General features: G+C 39.7%; 1 protein-coding gene across 1 annotated transcript; it reads right to left on the bottom strand.

The window, feature by feature from the left end:
- Positions 1–4,564: 4,564 nt before the first annotated feature.
- On the bottom strand, positions 4,565–19,063 carry spon2a (spondin 2a, extracellular matrix protein). The gene is made up of 6 exons (XM_057349656.1): positions 18,944–19,063; positions 16,448–16,676; positions 10,855–11,075; positions 6,952–7,143; positions 6,606–6,780; positions 4,565–5,543 (listed from the first exon to the last, which is right to left on the bottom strand). Exons 1-6 carry the CDS (start codon positions 19,058–19,060, stop codon positions 5,356–5,358), a joined length of 1,122 nt encoding a protein of 373 aa, XP_057205639.1. The 5' UTR covers positions 19,061–19,063; the 3' UTR covers positions 4,565–5,355.

Here is a 19,063-nt window from a genome sequence, read left to right as displayed (position 1 = left end):
GTTAAGTAGGGCGTATTCATTCAGTTCATTCAACCAATGAAACGCTCTGACAGGGCTCACACTCAAAGGCTATTGGCTCATGGCATGCCTATTTGAAGAAAGAGCGCACTGTCTTTGCTTGAGACAGCAATGAATGAGAATAGCTTTCAAAAAGACATATTATATAAATTGTATTACATTTCTTTAGTCATGCAAACATGTTACATATTTGGTTGGAATGTACAGTTTGACTCACTTCATCACTTCTATAATCAGTAGAGGACAGCGCTGGTTTCTTTTGGCTGACTCTATGTTGCATTTCACGTTATGCAGCAGCTCGTGTTAAGTTAACATTGGCATATAAAACCTTTGAGCTTGCCTTCGTAATGTGTTTCGGGGTGACTCGCCTGCAGTCGCGCTTCAAGTTTGCGGCGTTTTACCGGCGATCGTGAAGAAAATAAGACGCTTTGTAACCCGCGTGGAGACACAGAATACATGTGTGTGCTTCCCCTTCTCCCAGAGACTTCTCTCTGCCGTTTATATGAGATAAGCAGCACATGCGCGCAAACTGATGTCCGCCAGGTGGGACAAGAATATTTTCGTCTCGTTTTTATTAGTTGACGAAAATGTCAGTATATTTTTATTACAGTTTTCGTTATAATGCATTCATTTTTATTTAGTTATCGTCTCGTTTTCGTCAGTGAAAACATGTCGTTAACGAATACTTTTCGTCATAGTTTTCGTTAACGAAATTAACACTGGTATGTTATTTTAAGGAATTTAGCAACCACACATATAAAGTGTGTCACAGCTTGTGTTATTTTGGTGTCATTATAACACACGGTTATGCAATGCATGTACACACATTGAACTACTTTTTCAATTAAAATTGGCACTTCTCAGGGCTCTGGTAGGCTACTCTAATCTACCCGTGTGTTGGGAGCAGCATGTCATTTTTCATTTGGACACCAGGTGGCAGCAACGGCAGTATTCCAGATTTGCTGTTCATGAGGCTTTTCAAAATAACTGTGTTGTTTGATCTGTAGGATAACACATTTCTTTTATTGTGTTGGTTCAAATAGTGTGCCTAAATAAAAATCTTAACCACAATACGATGGTTTCAACCATTAGTTGAGAATCATTGATTTACATGATTCTAGTGATATATTGCTGTCATTCAAACAGAAAAAATGCTATTCAGTATCTTTATCTAAGACCATGTATGCATTTAACATGAAGTGCATGCTTCATCCGTCTTTTATATGTATTTAGATGTTGATTAGAGTAAAGCCTCAGTTCTTTTTGTCATTTATCCACACATCTCTTCGGAAATTCAGACACAGCCTAAACCCATCTGTGATTTTCATCACGCTTTTAAACAAATGAATGCATCAGTGTTTGTTTGTACTGTTTAAAACAAAACATTATAATGCTTTATAATCTCTTTTCATTCATAATTTCGAAGTGTTCAAGTGAAGGCAGCATGTTTTAGATTAATACACTGGAAATCAGAGAGGTCATATGAGACTAGTCATTGTGCTTCAGTAATCATGACATAAGCCAGCCATTAGAACAGCACACTCCTGTCTGGCAGACGCTTTCTAAGCCGTAGGTTATATGAATCACAGAGGGATAAAGGAGAAAGAGTCTGTGAGTCTGGAGTTTTTGGTCTGTTTGCTGCTGTCAAGTGGGAGTTTGTTATCTCCACATCCTGTTTTACAACCAACCCCTTAAGTTTAAAAAGATTGTTAAAACCGTGCCTGCGCTTTAGAGAAATGGGCACAGAGGAGGTTAGACTTGGTTTTAAATGCACCTGTAGACTTTTAGTGAAATGATTGGGGTAGACAGGTAATGACAAATGGTAATGTGGGTCAGAAACCAACCTAAAAGAGATTATTAACTGAAAAATATGTGCCCTAATAATAATGATTTGTGAAGACCATTTTCACACAAACCTTCTGACCAAATTCATTATAAGGGAATGGAAAAGATAAATTTGAAACAATAGATGTAGATAGAATATGTTGATGGTGACGTGTTTGTTATTCTACCACAAGCTTTTTTGATTTAGTCAAGCATAATGCAGTTTGATTTTATTTTTCTCCTGCATCTGTCTCCTGTAACTCAAAATCGTTTCACTAGTAAATATATTCTTCTTACATTTTATTACAAAATATTAACACAAACATTGTTGACGTCCGCTTGTTAGCAGATTTACAATGGGCACTGTAAAATTGGTTTTCTCCACTAGATGGCGACATTTCAAAATACTTTATTTTCAATTCGCTAATGTCTAATCTTTTTAAGTTCATGTCCTTGAAGCTTAAAAATGTCTGGCTTTAATAACAGAAAATGTTGTCATACTTTTTCATGACTTAAATTTGACGACTTTTCTAAATTGTAGTTGACAAATAAACCATAAATGTGTGCTATGGTGTGACAGCAAAAACAATGAAAATAAAACTAGATGAATCTCTCTTGTGCTATTAATAGGGTCACATGGCGCGAACACGTGTTTTTCTGTGTCTTTGGTGTGTTATAAGTTGCCCATGCATGTATTAGACACGTAAAATTGCTAAAATGAAAGTGCCGTAACAAAAGATGCATTCTATATAAAAGCGAATGCTCACCCAGACCTGCCTGAAACGCCTCGTGTAACCACACCCCCACAAATCTACGTCAGTTCGTGGTATAATTTGACTAAGACCGCCCAAATGTATACGCAAGTAAGGTGGACGTACCTGTCAGTACAATTACTTTGGATATTTGTTCCAAATATGGTAAGAGGCGTTACATATCCGTCACACGCTTGCAGTACTTGACCAATCACTATGCACTGGTTAACTGGCCAATCATAGCCCACCTCGCTTTTCAGAGCGATGAGCTTTGTAAAAAATCTGTGCGTTTCAGAGAGGCGGGGCAAAGAGGAGATACAAACATGCACGGTAAATACAGCATTTTGGACCTTAAATCGTGTATAAACATTGCATTACATCTAAAACAAACGATTCGTTTTAGCTGTGTCTTATGACCAGAGTTCAATGATGGGCAAGTTACTCTGGAAATGTAATTAAATTACTGATTACTGATGACTCCTTTTAAAAGTAATCAAGTTACTGGTCTGATTACTTTATTTCAAAAGTAATGAGTTACACTACTCGTTACATTACTACCCCCCACCCCTCAAAAACACAAAATAACCTCTTTAGCCTTCTCAAGATTAAACTTTATTGGGAAGTGCATACTCTACTCTATCTCGTCTTTAATTATTTTAATACATTCTTTCTGCTTATTTCATACTAAAGCCTGTCATAAATAATAATAATAATTAAACTCTGTGACATTTTAACGATGTAACATTTTTTCATATGTTAACTACTATTTCTAAACCTGCATACTCCATAATGTAAAAAGTCTCTCCTTAGTTTCTTATAACTTGTATATCTTAACTAGTGCTTCTGCATATTTCTATGATGATTTCTTCGTCATTTAACAAATATAACAGCGTTAGAGCAGCAAAAACTAATCTGACAAAACATAACATGTTGCTAATAGCAGCCTGGCACTCGACAGTAGAAGTTGATTCATTGCTCTCCGTGCCTGGTGACGTTACTTTCTCCACAAGTTTAACCGTGCTGTACTGCCCTTTCAGGCTGTTTTTCGTGGGAGAGAGGGTTTTGCTTACCTCCACATGACCGACAACGCACAACAATGTTCTTGCCTTTGACAGAAATAAACTAAAAATAATGATTGTATTTCCAGCTACAAGAAAGCATACGTTTCTCTCTCCATGCTGAGTTTGTTTTCGCTGGTAGTACCAAAGATTGACTTGTGATAGGGAGATGTACGGGTCTGTAATACTTACAATTGGAGCATAAAGGCTAACATCGAGCCAATCATATCCGGTGTCTAGTCTCCTTGCCTGCGTTCCGCGCAGCGATAGCATTGGCCGTTAAGAGTTTTTAGCTTAAGGTGGCAGGCTTTCCATGGAGTGGCTTTGGTAGTACTTTCCGCGCAGGCGCGTTTCAGTTTGGGTGCAACAGGCAGGCATCCAGACTTTGAAAAAGCTATTTCGCTTTTTACAATTTAAATGATAAAATGATACAACGGCAACGATGTAACGCAGCTGTAACGTATAGTTACCTGGGCTTGGAACTATAATCTAATTACTATTTTAGGAATTATAACGCGTTAAATTACTCCGTTACCAAAAAAGTAATCAAACTACAGTAACGCGTTATTGCCCAACACTGCTTATGACCCCTTTAAATATTACAACAATTTAAAATTATGTATTATTAACAGTTTGTTTTCTAACTTGTTGCATTGTCACACCATAGAACACGTGTACATCTGTCAACTAGCCACTTCAAAAGTAAGCAATATTATCAAAAATGTGTAGGGTTAAATAATGAAATGAAGAGTATGATTAAATTATTAACATACTAAAATGACATTGTGCTAAATATCAATGTAATTGTGTCCTCATCATCAGTGAGCATTCTCAGAGTACATTATTTTTAAACTAGCCATGTGATACTATTGTAGCACCCTTTTTATTTAGCACATCACCTGCACTGGTAAATATAGACGGATAATTAGAAACAGTGTGAAATGTGACAAGAAATAATTTCGTCATGATTTAAACAACCATTTGGGTAAACATCTTAAAATCTGAGAGTTCACTACTAGTAAAGTAAATACATCTCCCATTTGTAACGTTTGGTACCAACTTGTCTGTTACAGTAAATAATATCGTATTATTTGGTCATATCATTCATGATAAAGTATTGCCAAAAAACTGTAAAAGTGTGAAGATAACTTGAGAGACAAGTCCATATTTAATAAGAGAAACATAAAATACAACATATATACAACCTCTTAACGGTCCCTTATGTGATGAATGAAATATGCGAGTGAATCTGTTTTTGTGCACTTCCTCACCAAGTCATAACGTAAACTCTTTAAATACAAGAATTCTGTCCTCTATAAAATTAGAAATATGACACAAAAGCTGAGATAGTGTGGTCATCCATATCTCACTACTAAATGAACTATTACAGCCTACTAATGCCATCACTCAAAACCAACTAGATTACTATTAGATTGAACAGTGGTTGGGCAATTGGAAGTCTATCCACAAATCTATATTGACAAAATACTGTGCGATTATGTGAAAATACATTGCGATTACTGTAAATACAGCACCATTAAAGTCTCTATTAACAGACTATGAGTCATTCTTTTCCAGTGAGGAGAGAAGCCGATGCTGGACGTCCACTCGGGCGACTCTCCCGCAATCTGACTCAGTATTGGCTCAACCCGGCTCTCCGCTCGGACAGCGTCGAAGTGTCTGTGCCAGCGGCGTGACGGGCATCACTTATACGCCAGGCAGTTATGCTGCGTGCACTCTTCCTGCTCCTCCAGCTCAGGGCACGGCGTGCCGCTGTTGGCGGGTTTCAGCAGGATGTACCGGGTGCGATGACGCAGCCCGCCGCGTGAGCAGGGCCCTGAACACAGGCCCCAGGAGGACCACATCGACACCTCGCAGTCCAGCGGCGTTTCTGCAAGACACAAGGGAGTGGTGAGGATTGCGAGCCAAAAGTGTTGTCTGGAGGCAACATTCAGGGGAACATGTTTGTTGATGTGGATGTCCGTGCATGGTTAAATAAAACAAACAGACCACTGGCACGTTCAGCCCTCGGAGACGGACAGGGTCACATTTAGTAAATAACGAAAGACGTGTATTTTACTGTAGGTTGTGAGAATCCGTGTCCTAAAACGTGATTCCAGCAATGGAAATTTGAATGCTAAAGCTCGTAAATACGTGAGAAAGTGAGTTAGCGTTCATCCAATGCATTGGTTAATGGAAGAACACACACTCTTTTGTGTTGTTGTTGAAGCAAATAAAAGTGTTTACCACATGTGGTGCATATTAGGGTTCTCATCAATCTGAACGGTTGTTTTTATTTCAAACGATTAAAAATAACACAGTGCAAGACGTTAAATCGCGCACATGGCTGCGGTAAACCAAAACAGCCGGAGGAGAAGAAAATGCATCGTCACACTAGTTTTTGTCATTTTCGAGACAAATAAACACCAATTCTGTTCCAAATGAAATTTACGAGTTAAAGAAATATCTGTTGGAAAGAAGCATTAAAGGAGCAATGTGGAGATTTTAGCGGCATCTAGCGGTGAGGTTGCGAATAGCAACCAACGGCTCACTCCACCTCTCACCCCTCCCTTTTGAAGCACTACGGCAGCTCTCATAGGACTAAGATGTCGTGTTTTCGCTTCTTTGTCGAAGGAGATAATGTATTTACAAAACGCGTCTTGTAGAGCAGTTTGTCCGTTTAGGAATACTGTAGAAACAACATGGTGAATTCCATGTAAGGGGACCCGTGTATGTGGATTGAAATAGCTCATTTAAAGGTAATAAAAACATAACGCTTCATTATGTAAGGTGTTTATACAGCCCATAGAGGTCCTCCAAAAAATGACACACTGGCTTAGCAACTACCCTCATCGTAATTGTGCATCTGAGTAAAAAGTGTGACAACTAACCCCAGTCTTCCCTTTACATGGGACATGTTAGACAGGAACGATTAAGAGAAATGCAAATCTACCTGAGAATTTATGAGGCTTGGGAACATCGGGCAGAATGTGATTGGACACCCGGTTCTGTTGACGGACAGGTGAGCGGACCTGGCGCTTCAGCCAGATGGTGCCCAGGGGTGGGAGCTCTGTAAGCCGAGGGTAATAGAAGGAATTTGCAGGGTGGTTTGGATTCTGAGAGGTGATCTGTATGTAAATACAACAATATTAGTGACATTTCTTATAAAGAATGGACTTAATAATAATAACGTAAGCTGAATCCTCCATTGCCTGCATTCAACCACAGTCCAGCAGCGTGAATATGCGAACACTGTAATGAGTTTTCAGAAGCAGCCGAATCATTGGAAACACAATCACCATGGTGATATTCTCTAGAGGCATCGTTGGAAAGTTGGGCGAGGAGAACGTGAAGCCGCTATCCGTGCCGGCGTCAAATGGGTGGAGGTCAAAGGTCACTTCCTGTTTCCACTGGCCGCCCTCGCACAGGTTCAGACCGTCCACCCCCACAAACCAATCAGGACTGGGGATCAGTTTCACTATCACAGACAGCTGTGAGAGAAAACACAACACGATTAGTCGTTCACCTTTATAACACACAGACTCATTTACCTTTGGCAACAACCGCTTTGCTAACATAATTGGCTTCATAAGTCACAAATGAAACCGTTCTCTGTAACCATTTCAAGTATTTTCCATCTCTTCCTGTGTATGTTTGGTTAAACCATCTGGATTTTTGTCGTTTGCTTTAAATGGTGATGAATGTTTCCTTTCTGACTATGACCTCATTCAGGAAGAGCCCTTTGGTCAGAGCAGAATGAGGGAATAGCCACACACAGTCATACGGCGAGAAATAAGGCATAGAGTGACACCGGCTATTTCAGCATGTATTTCAGCATGTATTTCAGCAAACTTCATCTGGAGGCGTTTAGTCAAACCACTCCTGTGCGGTTGATTCAAGGGTATTTGGTAAATCGGAGAAAGACACATAATGTTTTTTACATTCATTTTAAAGGTGTTGCTATGCATTCGTATTGTACTCTGACTGATAAAATATTGTCTCTTCAATATCTCCTCAACAAGCTGCAAAATGTAATGTAAATTTGATGTTTATTTGGTCTGGGATGAGTTTTGTGGTAAGTGTTAGAGGGAGTAATAGACATGTTTGCAATATTTCAGTTGTTTCACCTAGAAAGCAATGCGACTGAGGGTAAATTCAAGGTAAAGTGAAAGAAATTAATGAAGCATACACTGAATTTTTTACATATTTCTTATGCATTTTTTAAAATATGGGCAAAAAACATAAAATTACAGAAAAATACAGCTAATTTATTCAAACGTAATTTTTCGGGGAAATTTTTTATTTTACGATTTATTTCTGGTATCCCAGGATTTTTTACAGTTTATTTTTTTAAATATGGTCAAAATCCGTAAAATTACAGGAAAAGACTGCAAATTTACAATATGTAATTTTACAGGAAAAACTGTCATGTTGCATATAATTTCTGGCGCCTCAGCTGCTAGAAAATTTCAGTTTTTATGTGATGTTTTTACAGTGAACTTTATTAGATCCATTAGAAGAATTAAGTGCAAGTTTAGCAAACCATTTACTGAAATCAAGTAAAATGTTTTGTTGATGTAAAATGAATGTAATGTAAAAATAATTGTTGTAAACTTATCGAGTGTAACCATTTATATTGTTAAACCTTCATATAGTTACTCACAATAACTAAATGTTTTGAAACTGAATACAAAACAAATCTGTAGTCTGCAGTCATGCATCCTAATTTGGGCCACACTTTCAGGTCCCTTGTGTGAAAGAAAATCTACATCATTCAATCTACATCAGGACTTCTCTACAGGCTGGATTTACTCATCTGTCCCTCACGTCTCTCTTACGCTCTAGTTCTGTGGTTTTTCCAGGAATACCTCCTGCTAGATCAATTTCACTGGCACAGGCGAGCGCTGCCTCATCCCTCTGCTGTCTGTTGAACCCCGCTCTAACACAGCCGATGCCCTCTTACGGGCATAAAGTCACACTAACACTTAATTCTCACCGTTCCAAGCCAAACCAGTCCCCTCATTTGCTAAACGAGTGTGTCAGGAGAAATAATTCTGGCTCATCTATTCCTCCGACCTGTCTGCGTGTGCTGCTGGAACACGCTGCAGTTTCTTGCATGGCTCATAGCTTGTAGAAAGCCGCAGAGCTCCTGCTGTCTGGTTCCTATTAAATGCATAAGAAGCTCGCAAGTAATTTTGAAGGGCATTGCGCTGTTTTTCATTTACTTATTTTCCTGCTGATTTGGTTATTGTGCGTGTGGGTGGGAATCTGAAAAGTGACTCCATATGCTTTTGATTTAATTGTTTTCTCTCTTTTTTTTTTAAATCACTTTAATCTGTCCTGTATCTTAACATTACAGTCTGAATCAATGTTAATACAAACATGTATCTTATGAATGAAACAGAATTTGCATGTGCTCTTACGAAGCAAAAAAGTTGTTATACGGTAAATAAATGAGAGTAAAGTAGACTGAACTAGATTTAAACATTTCCTGAATGGTGGTTAACATGCCGTAATGGAATGTAGGGGGTGTTTTTGTCAGTTTTATCATCCCATAGGTTGAAATAATATGCCTAATCCCTTAATGTCTTAGCACAACTTCACTAAATATGTGGGAATACACTGAAAATATGCAATATATTAAATAATACATTTTCATGTGGAACCAAGTGCTTATATTTCTTTAATATATGAAAAGCGACAATTCCTTATGTATTATTCATTATATTGTAATATTGGCATATACAGTATGAGCAATGAATTAGAATGTATATATTTTCAAATCTATGCAGAATAAATGATTTAATCAACTGACATTTAATTTATAGTCAAATATATTTTCTTTGCATTAGGGATACACCTAAATCGTAGTTTACAGTGTCATGCCAAGGCCACATTCATATTCTCACTCATAACCCTGCTTACCGCAGATCTATAAACAGCAGACTGAGTGCAGACATCCCACCATGTTGTGGTTAAGTGGCAGCTGGCATAGATGCCAGACATGGATGCCAGGGTGGTTGCTTTTTTTTAATAAGTCTGCTTTATATTCCAGGCTTTGTGTAAAGATACAGTATGTAGGTCACCGGCAGCACCAGCTCTGCCTTTAGACCCTATAACCACCCGACTCATGGGTGTTAATAATTATTCCAAGATAAATATTCCAGAGCCAGAGAAGGAAAAGCTCTCGTATCTGCAGAGATCTGGTGGGTGCAGCAGGAGCCGGAAGGGAGGGAATGAGGGTTGTGGTCTGGAGGTTCTGGAACTCTGGATGTGGTTTGGGAGACCTGATCTGGTTCTGTCTGTTTTTGTGCAATATACATAAAGGAGACCGGGGCTAATAGTCACACTTAACACCGTTTTTTGGGTGTATTTGTTTATCAAAAGTACTTTTCACTCAGATCTTATATTATACAGTGCTTGTGATGATTTCACAATGTGACAACATGCCCCGGTACCTCTCAACATACAGCATAAAAGAAATCTTCAAATAGGGGAAGATGGTTGCTAGTCTTTTACATGGATATATGCAAGATTTATTCAGGTGGCTTGTGTGCAATGCAATGGAAAGAATCCTAAAACTAAATTGATATTTGTGCAAATGTGAAATATGACATTTGCTTATATATACTATTCTTTTGATTAGTTCTGCCGTTGTCTTTAATTCTTTAAAGTCTTTAAAGTGTTTTACTTACTGCATTTAGTTTTTTTGACTTGCAATGTCATGTTATAAATTTACCCATAGAAAGTCATACGGACCAAAACGATTTCTTTTGTCTTTCATTTTGCCCATGTGGATAATTCCAAGTATATATTTGCAACTCTACCGTAAAATGAAGTTGACAGTGGTTGTCATATTTTTCCGAACTATTCATCTGATTTATTTCACATGGTGTGCAGTGTCTGTTATATTTGTACTTTCTGATAAACAATTAAAATTAAATATACAATGGTATATCAGTTGCACACACAACTATTTTTCTATTTTCTTAAAGCTGCAATCCGTAATTTTTGGTTATAAATAAACAAAAATCAGTTTTTAAGCAAGTCACGGTTTAAAATATAATTTGAGCTGAACAGGAAACCTAGTACCCAAAGTGACCTGCAATTTCACGTTTCAAACAGAGATGACGATAGAGAGGCAAATGTTACAGATTGCAGCTTTAACTTCAAAAGTAACTGAATGCCTGGCAGTGTCTTACCAGTGGAGTTCTGGGCATTAGAAGCAGCTCTGTGGAGCTGTGGCCGATGCCAGAGGGGATCCCAGCTGTGCGGTACATGGACCCAACTGCCCGCCTCTTCCTCGCCTCCTTCGCACCCTTCACCAGCTCCACCGTTAGACCCAGCTCAGCGAAGCTCTTCATGCCATCGCTCGCCGGCGTTCCCTCCTGCCAGAGCCGATAATGCTCATTATGGGTCACAGCTGTGCAGAAAGAAGAAGGAAATTTAAAAAAGTGATGAGTGCATGAAGGGTAAACTCAGTGGAATAGTATTTGAATTGTTCAGTGATTCCACTGGGCAGATTCTCTAGCGGCCTGTTGAACATTACCACCCTGATGAGGTTTCATTTCTTAAGAAAACCTGCCACACACAAATACAGCTTGGCTACTTTCTGTGAGGACTCAACACATCCCGAGATGTTAAAACTAAATAAGAGGTGCCCAGAGAATACAACAGCACCTAAAATCAAAGCTTTTATGAAATGTCTGCACCTTTAGGTCAAGAGTGACTGAGACCCTTATGCAATATAATAAAGGGGAAAACAAATAATAAAATTGTGTTAGTTAGACTATGTTGTTACATTTTTGCATCTTTACCGAAGGAGATGACGTATTTACAAATATTTTTGTCCGTTTAAGGCTACTGTAGAAACAACAGGACGAATTCAATGTAAGGGAACCTGCGACGTCTGTAGATAGAAATAGCTCATTCTAAGATAATAAAAACATAACGCTTCATTATGTAAGGTCTTTATACACCTCTGAACACATAGTTATGTATATTATATTGCATTACTGTCAATAGATCCTCCAAAAATGACACTGGACCTTTAAGTCCAACAACTGCATTCTGGTAACAGGGTGTGGTCAAGTTTCCGTGATTTGTTGCACATAGACGTTTCTTTAAAGGGGTGGTGCAATGGTGTTTCATGCATTCTGACTACTTTACAATGTTAAACATGCTGTCTTCTCATAGTTAACATGGTCAACTTGTCAAAAAAGGAGTTGGGCGTATTACGTAGTATTTCTGTGCTCGATACACTCCCCCAGCGATCGTACAGGTTTCGGAAAGTTTTTTTCGAACATATAAAACTGTTTCGTAACAATTTTTCTTAGTCACTTATTGGACAATTCTCCCGGAAAAGCACGCGGAACGCCCACGCGGCAGCAAGGAGAGCAGGAGAAGGAGCAGATGCCACTTTCACTTGTGTGCAGGAGAGAGAGAGAGAGAGAGAGAGAGAGAGCGAGAGAGCGAGAGAGAGAGAGAGCATACGTTCGCGAAGTTCAGGTGTTTGTTTGTTCACTGCATTTGGGTGATGAATGTTATATACTGTAAATGGTGGATATAACGCTGGATTTGGAGATCGTTTGAAACTTATATATTGAGCCGTCACAGTGCTAAAAGATGCCGGACATGAACCGCATGCGGTGAGTGAAACTGATGTCTGTGTTTTGTTGGCAATGGGTGCTTTACACATGCTTTAGTTCAGTCTACCCCTATGCTTTCGGAAATAATCGTACAGCTGTATCTATCTTCTATAAATGTGATCAAACTAAATACTCTTCGAAGATATGAAGTATGCAATACTAATCTATAGGTACTCAAGATTAATATGAGATTGGCAGAAACCGCGTGTGTTAGGGCCGCTTTAATGTAAATCTGGGATTTTTAGGACTATTCATCATCCACCACGTACAATTTTAAGTCAGACTGTTTAAAAACAAAGAAGATGAATAGAAAACCGCAAAACAACAAGCCACATGATTTGAAGTAACTTCCAAGGCACAAACAGGTTTAATGGATACGGTTAGGAATGACTAACCCTGAGTATGAGCAACACCACAAACACCACAAATGTAACCAAAACATGCCTAGAATTGAAGAGCTTGATAATTCGCCCATTACAACTTGATATCACGACAGAGGAAAGAGCTGCAATGACGTCTTTGAAAAGCTTTCAGCTTCTTTTTAATGTCCCACTGCTTTCCTCATACTTACGAACCATTTTGGTCTGGCAGAACCTTGAGCTGGAGAATGAAAAAGATGCGAGTGCGAATGACAGGAAGGCAGGCAGCACGTTTGGCACGCTGACACGTCTCGTCTCTCTGCGCTACATGTCTGACCGTTTTGGCACAAACGTAGACAGAAACCTCTAGGAGACCCGACCTCAATCAGCAGAACCACAAACCTCAACCACCATCCTCCTTTTCTCTCAATCTCAAACTTTCGCTTAATTTTCTCATCCTTCATCCGGTGCATTCGTATGCATGCTTTCAAAATCGTAAGATTTGATTCAAAAATGTGCGGTTTTCAACAAAATCGTGATACAATAGTGATAAATGGATAAAGAGGATGGGAAAAGCCATCCAGGAGGCACAAGAAACCACGCAGTCATCATCTCAGTGCTCCAAACCCACAGCTTGAACTTGCAGGATCTCTGGGTTGTAAATGTTTTGGCTGGAGCCGTCCACGTCTGCTGCTCTTCTTGGCTGGCGTGCGGTGGCGTGCGATGGCCGGTGACACCCAGAGAGCACGTTCTCTGAAAATGCGAGCACACGGCGGTCACATTAAAGTCAGTGGTCATCGCAGACTGCTGGGCTTGACTGCGTATGTCGTGTATTTATGGAAGAAGCATTAAAGCAAAGGGTGAACCTGCAGGGCAGCCCATGTCATCTGGCAACAGTTAGTCTTTTCTACGTCATCTCTCTCTCTCTCTCTGCTTTACTCATTAGGCTGCGCTGCTCCCATATGGCACAGCGCTGGGTGTCGCAGCTAATGCGACTATGTTTGGCGGGTGTTTTCGGTCATTGGGGCAAATTTGCAGGGTAAACAGGCCAGCTGTGAGTACTTAATGTCTTGACATATGGTAAGGTGAGGAATAACACAAGTCTGAATGTCCTCATCCATGACAGAAGCACAGCAAACGTGAAGAACCTTAGAGAATGGGACAGGATGGCATGGCCACAAACACTCCCTGTTTGATGCATATTACATACCAGACTGGAGCGCTTACTCGATCTGACAAGTTCGATTCTATCGGACTTGATTTTATTCTAATTGAGTTGACACAATGGTCTACAAAAATATATTTTCCAACCTTTTCTAAATTATAGTTTAATTGGTATGTCATTATTTCTAACTCTAAGCTATTGAAAGATTTTTGATAATCAGTTTTAAATAAAATACAAGCATATTATTTGAAAAACTATAACTAAACAAAAAAAATGTATGTGTTGTCTTAGCAAAAACCTAAGTTTAGGCACTACAAGGATGAACTGCAAAATAAATAAAACTAAATTCAATCAAAACTGAATTAAACCTAAATAGCAATAACAATAATAAAATAATACATAATAAAATGACAAAAGCAGAACAACCTCCTGGACAGCAACCAGTCTGGTTTCAAGAGCGGTCATTCCACTGAGACTGCACTGTTCTCAGTCATTGAAGCCCTGAGACTGGCAAGAGCCGCCTCTAACTCATCTGAACTTGTCCTACTGGATCTATCTGCTGCCTTTGACACCGTTAACCACCACATCCTCCTGTCGACCCTCAAGGATGTCTCTGGAATTGCTACAATGGTTCAAGTCTTACCTCTCAGGTAGGTCTTTTAGAGTATCATGGAGAGGAGAGGTCTCTGAGTCCCAACATCTCGATATAGGGGTGCCTCAGGCTCAGTGCTTGGACCGTTGCTCTTTTCTGTATACATGACATCCCTTGGCTCTGTCATTCGGAAACATGGCTTTTCCTATCACTACTAAGCGGATGATACACAACTCCACCTGTCATTTCAGCCTGACGATCCGACTGTTTCTGCACACTTTTCAGCATGCCTGTGTGACATTTCGCTCTGGATGAAGGACCATCACCTGCAGCTGAACCCTGCAAAAACAGAACTGCTTGTAATCCCGAACGACCCAAAGACTCATCACAACCTCTCCATTCAACTAGGCTCATCAACCATCACACTTTCCAGAACGGCCAGAAACCTGGGAGTGGTAATCGATGATCAGCTAAACTTCACGGATCAGGTTGCCAGCACCACCGGTCGTGTAGTTTCATCCTCTACAACATAGGAAAATTAGACCTTTCCTATCCGAGCAGGACTGGGCTATTGCAATGGGCTACTGGCTGGACTTCCAGCTTGCACAACCAAACCTCTACATATGATCCAGAATGCAGCGGCAAGAGTGGTCTTCAATGAACCGAAGACAGCACACATCACTCCTCTCTACAATAAGTTACATTGGCTCCCTATAGTCGCTCGCATCAAATTCAAGACTCTGCTCTTGGCCTACGTGACCACCACTGGTTCGGCACCCCCCATCTTCACTCACTAATACAGACTTATGTACCCACCATATCCCTACGCTCTGCAAACAAACAACGTCTTGTAGTGCTATCCCAAAAAGTGAAAAAATCACTCTCACGTACCTTCTCTGGATCTGTTCCACATTTGTGGAATGATCTGCTCGCTGCTACAAGATCAGCAGATTCTGTAGCCATCTTTAAGAATCTACTGAAAACACATCTCTTCCATCAACACCTGGCCGATTAGTTCTGACTTCTATTTCTTTTCTACTCTTTCTATCCTTAAAAAAAATCCTTTCCTTTGTATACTGTGGTGGGCTGTATGAGACCAGTTTTGACTGCACTTATGCTTTTTGTTGTCCTTATGTTGTTCCAATTGCTTCTATTGTTTACCTCATTTGTAAGTCACTTTGGATAAAAGCGTCTGCTAAATGTAAATGTAAATTAAAATGATAAATAAAATGTAAAAGATAATTCAAAATATGAATAAAACAACAATAAAAGTATAAAGAAAATATTAGATGTGGATAAAGAAAAATTCTGTACACATATTTTCTGCTATTTTTCCCATTCAAATATTCTAAATGACTATTATTGTGGTATGATCTATTTCACATTTACATTTAAACCAAAATAAAATAATAAAATAAAATAGAATAGAATAGAAAGTGCAATAAAATAAATAATAATAAAATAAAATAGATTTTTATCATCCTCGGATATTTTTTACAGATAAACATGTTTTTTGACCACAGATTTTTCTGTTTATTCAAAACATATTTAGGAAATATTTACATGTATTTATTTATATTTACCAATAATTTAAATGATATCTAAATGTTTAATGATTTTAATATTTTTCTTATATACAGTATATATGCAATGTTTTTATAAATACAAAATTAATATGCCACAGTATACAGACATAATAGTATAATATAATGTGTAGGCCTACACAAACATATATTACAGATGTGATTAATGACAGCCCTAATATATACAATATATACAGTATATACTGTATATATATATATATATGTCTATAAAATGAATAATGCTGTGGGAACATTGTACTACATCAAACCCACAACCTTTGTGCGCTACCAGTTGACTTAATTTCAGATAAACTCTAACAGCACGACTTTGTATAAACAAACTGAGTTAGGCCTACATGTCAGTCATGTGGTCGGTCTGTTTTTGGTTAGAATGAAAGGTGCAATGTGTAATAGACACTACGCCATGACATTCTCACACAAATCTTACCCATGAGTTTGGACCACTGAGCAGGTGGTCGGAATAAGGGATACTGTTTAGGGAACGTCTGTGGACTCCAGTGGCCAGTGAACACCAGGATGTATGAGGCGGGGCCTCGAGCGGTGCACTCCGTCCCATTAGTCAAGTTGACCGGGGCAGCAGATGAGAGAGTGAACCTGAGCAGCACAAAGAGCAGCTGCTGCAGCCAACCACGTGTGAGGACCTCTGATGACATCATCTAGGTGAGGAAGAAGAGCGGGAAAAGTCATCAGTGAATGAATTGCTCTTTGGGGAATCCACACAGTTTGATACCCTCCGCTCTAGTACAGCGAGAGAGGCCATGTGCAAAGGCTCACGCCGTAAATATGTCTTGAAAAAGGATATTACATAAGTTTGGATCGTAAACCAAGACACCTTAATCCTCTTGTCAGCAGAGAAACTCAGCGGAGATCTGAAGGTTACTCAGAATCAGAGCTTAAATCTCCGACTGTAATAAACTGGCGTGAAAACGTTTCAGGTCCAGCGAAAGCCACGTGAAAATAGCTCAGAGAAACATTACACTGCACGTTTCTAAATTCACCCCTGACAGTTTTTTTTTTTGTTATGTAAAAATGTGCACTCAAAAGCGATGAAAACGAAAATGAGTCTTTATTTAATAATTGAATTTTCAATGTCTATAATTCAAAAGAAAAAAATCATGGAATCCTTAAAGGCCTTTGAAGGCAAACGTCAGCAAAGTTTTGAATGGCGCTTCATAATTCACAAACAAACTAGATTTAACAGTTGTTGAACGCATGGGATTGAATCTCACAGATTCAAGCTTTCGATTCATCCCTTACTAAATTAAAATAACACAACACCGGCAATCCTTGACTGGGTTACATTAATCCCGTGTGCGATCTCGGTACGAGCGGCTCAGACCCAAGCAGAGGGTTTACAGCATGAGCGCATGAGATTCTGGGACCTGAGCCGTCTACCACCATCTCTTAATAAAGAGACAACGCGACAAGTTCACAAGTTCATCACCGCAGGCTCAGACTATTGCTCCGGCCCCGTCCGCTGGATCCCCATAGTTTATAACAAGCTACGATCAAATGACAGACCACGCAGATCAAAGACAAAGACTCACCGCCTGCCCGCTTCTGGTATTTTTATGCTTGCCTGTTAACGTTTAAAGTCATTTAATGTAGGTTTAAGCTGGACTGGTGGTTCAGCATATATAGTTTTATATAAGTAGTATACTGTATATAGCTATATAGTATAAACAGGGATTGACTGTGATGTTATTGGAAAGCAGGGGATGGGGTTATACAGTGCTTAAAATGAAAAGTTATATATAGATCCATGAGGAAAGAGGACTTGAGTCATCCAGAATGACCTCATGTCTAATGGACTTGAGAGCTAAACGTTCTTGGTTTTAGAGCTGGCTAAACCGCAGGTTCAACGGGACATAAATAAAATCTTATGAGCAAGCAAGCAGAGCGTACTCCTGTGTGGTTGCCATCTCATGTCTTCAATTCTCGGTGACAGGCCATCGATTCGGTTTCAGCATCTTTCGGAAAATCTGAAGTGTCGCTGGAACGCCAGGTCCAGACACACGTCGAACGATTCCTTGATACTGTTTGTCCTCTTAACAAATCTGTTTTTCGTGTGAGACTGACCAAAGCATCGCCGAGACAATGCTACATCTGTGTCTCCGGCGCACTCAGCGTTTCCACACGTCATCCGCTGACAATTAAAACTTTCCAAATATTTTGATTACCAGTCAAGGGGGACATCTTGCATGAGGCCCAAACATTCGCGGGCACACGTTTTCCTTATTATCTCTCTCCCTCGTTGGGACTTGCACAACAAAACAAAGTCTTCCCGATGAACAAAACGTCTGTGGCTCTTTGTGCTCGGGCCGAATATACGCAGAGCTGCACTTGCCGGTGCGTGCAGATGCTGACCGACGCTGACCTCAAGCAAACCTACCTCTGTTTGCCCTATCAGTGTCAATAAGCACACGTCTTCTCAAACATCTTACAGACACAGAGAAGCTCAGCTCCCAGCAGGAACCAGACACAATAAAACCAGGGGAGACAGATACGTGCCAAAGAAAAGAGCGTGCGGTTTTTTGCCACTTAGGGGAAAAACAGCTTAAACTTACAGGGAGAGCAATTACGTAGCCGCACGGCGCGCCCGTGTTGGGGAAAGAGGTCAACAATTTGGCGCTTCAGTTGCGAATACAAAACCCTGCCTTTATAGCGATAGAAATGAATGAAAAAGGAAAACATTAAGGGTTTGGAGCGGCGCATGTGCTAAATCACTTAAGGCGAGGGGCATTCTTCCTCAAACAGACATCAGACCTGCAGAAAAGGACTATGGGAAGGTTAGAATATAGACACAGAAGGAAAGGAAAGTAAAGGAGCATAAAAGCTACCCTTGTCAGCAGTACAGAAAACACACACACACATGCACTTGCAGAAGTGAATTGCAGTCTCTGAAAGATCTGATATCTCTTACCTGTGACGGGTAGATTGCAGGACAGGCTTTGTGGAGATGTGCACTGCAGATTTGGACACCTCTCTGCTCTCTTTTACTCTTTCCCCTCCTCTCTTTCTTTCTCTCCTCCCCTGTCATTCT

Source organism: Triplophysa rosa, linkage group LG13 (genome assembly GCF_024868665.1).
Source record: "Triplophysa rosa linkage group LG13, Trosa_1v2, whole genome shotgun sequence".
In the NCBI taxonomy this organism is placed as follows: Eukaryota; Metazoa; Chordata; class Actinopteri; order Cypriniformes; family Nemacheilidae; genus Triplophysa; species Triplophysa rosa.
The sequence above is the reverse complement of the archived record's forward strand: the minus strand, read 5'-3'. Positions and strand labels throughout refer to the sequence as shown.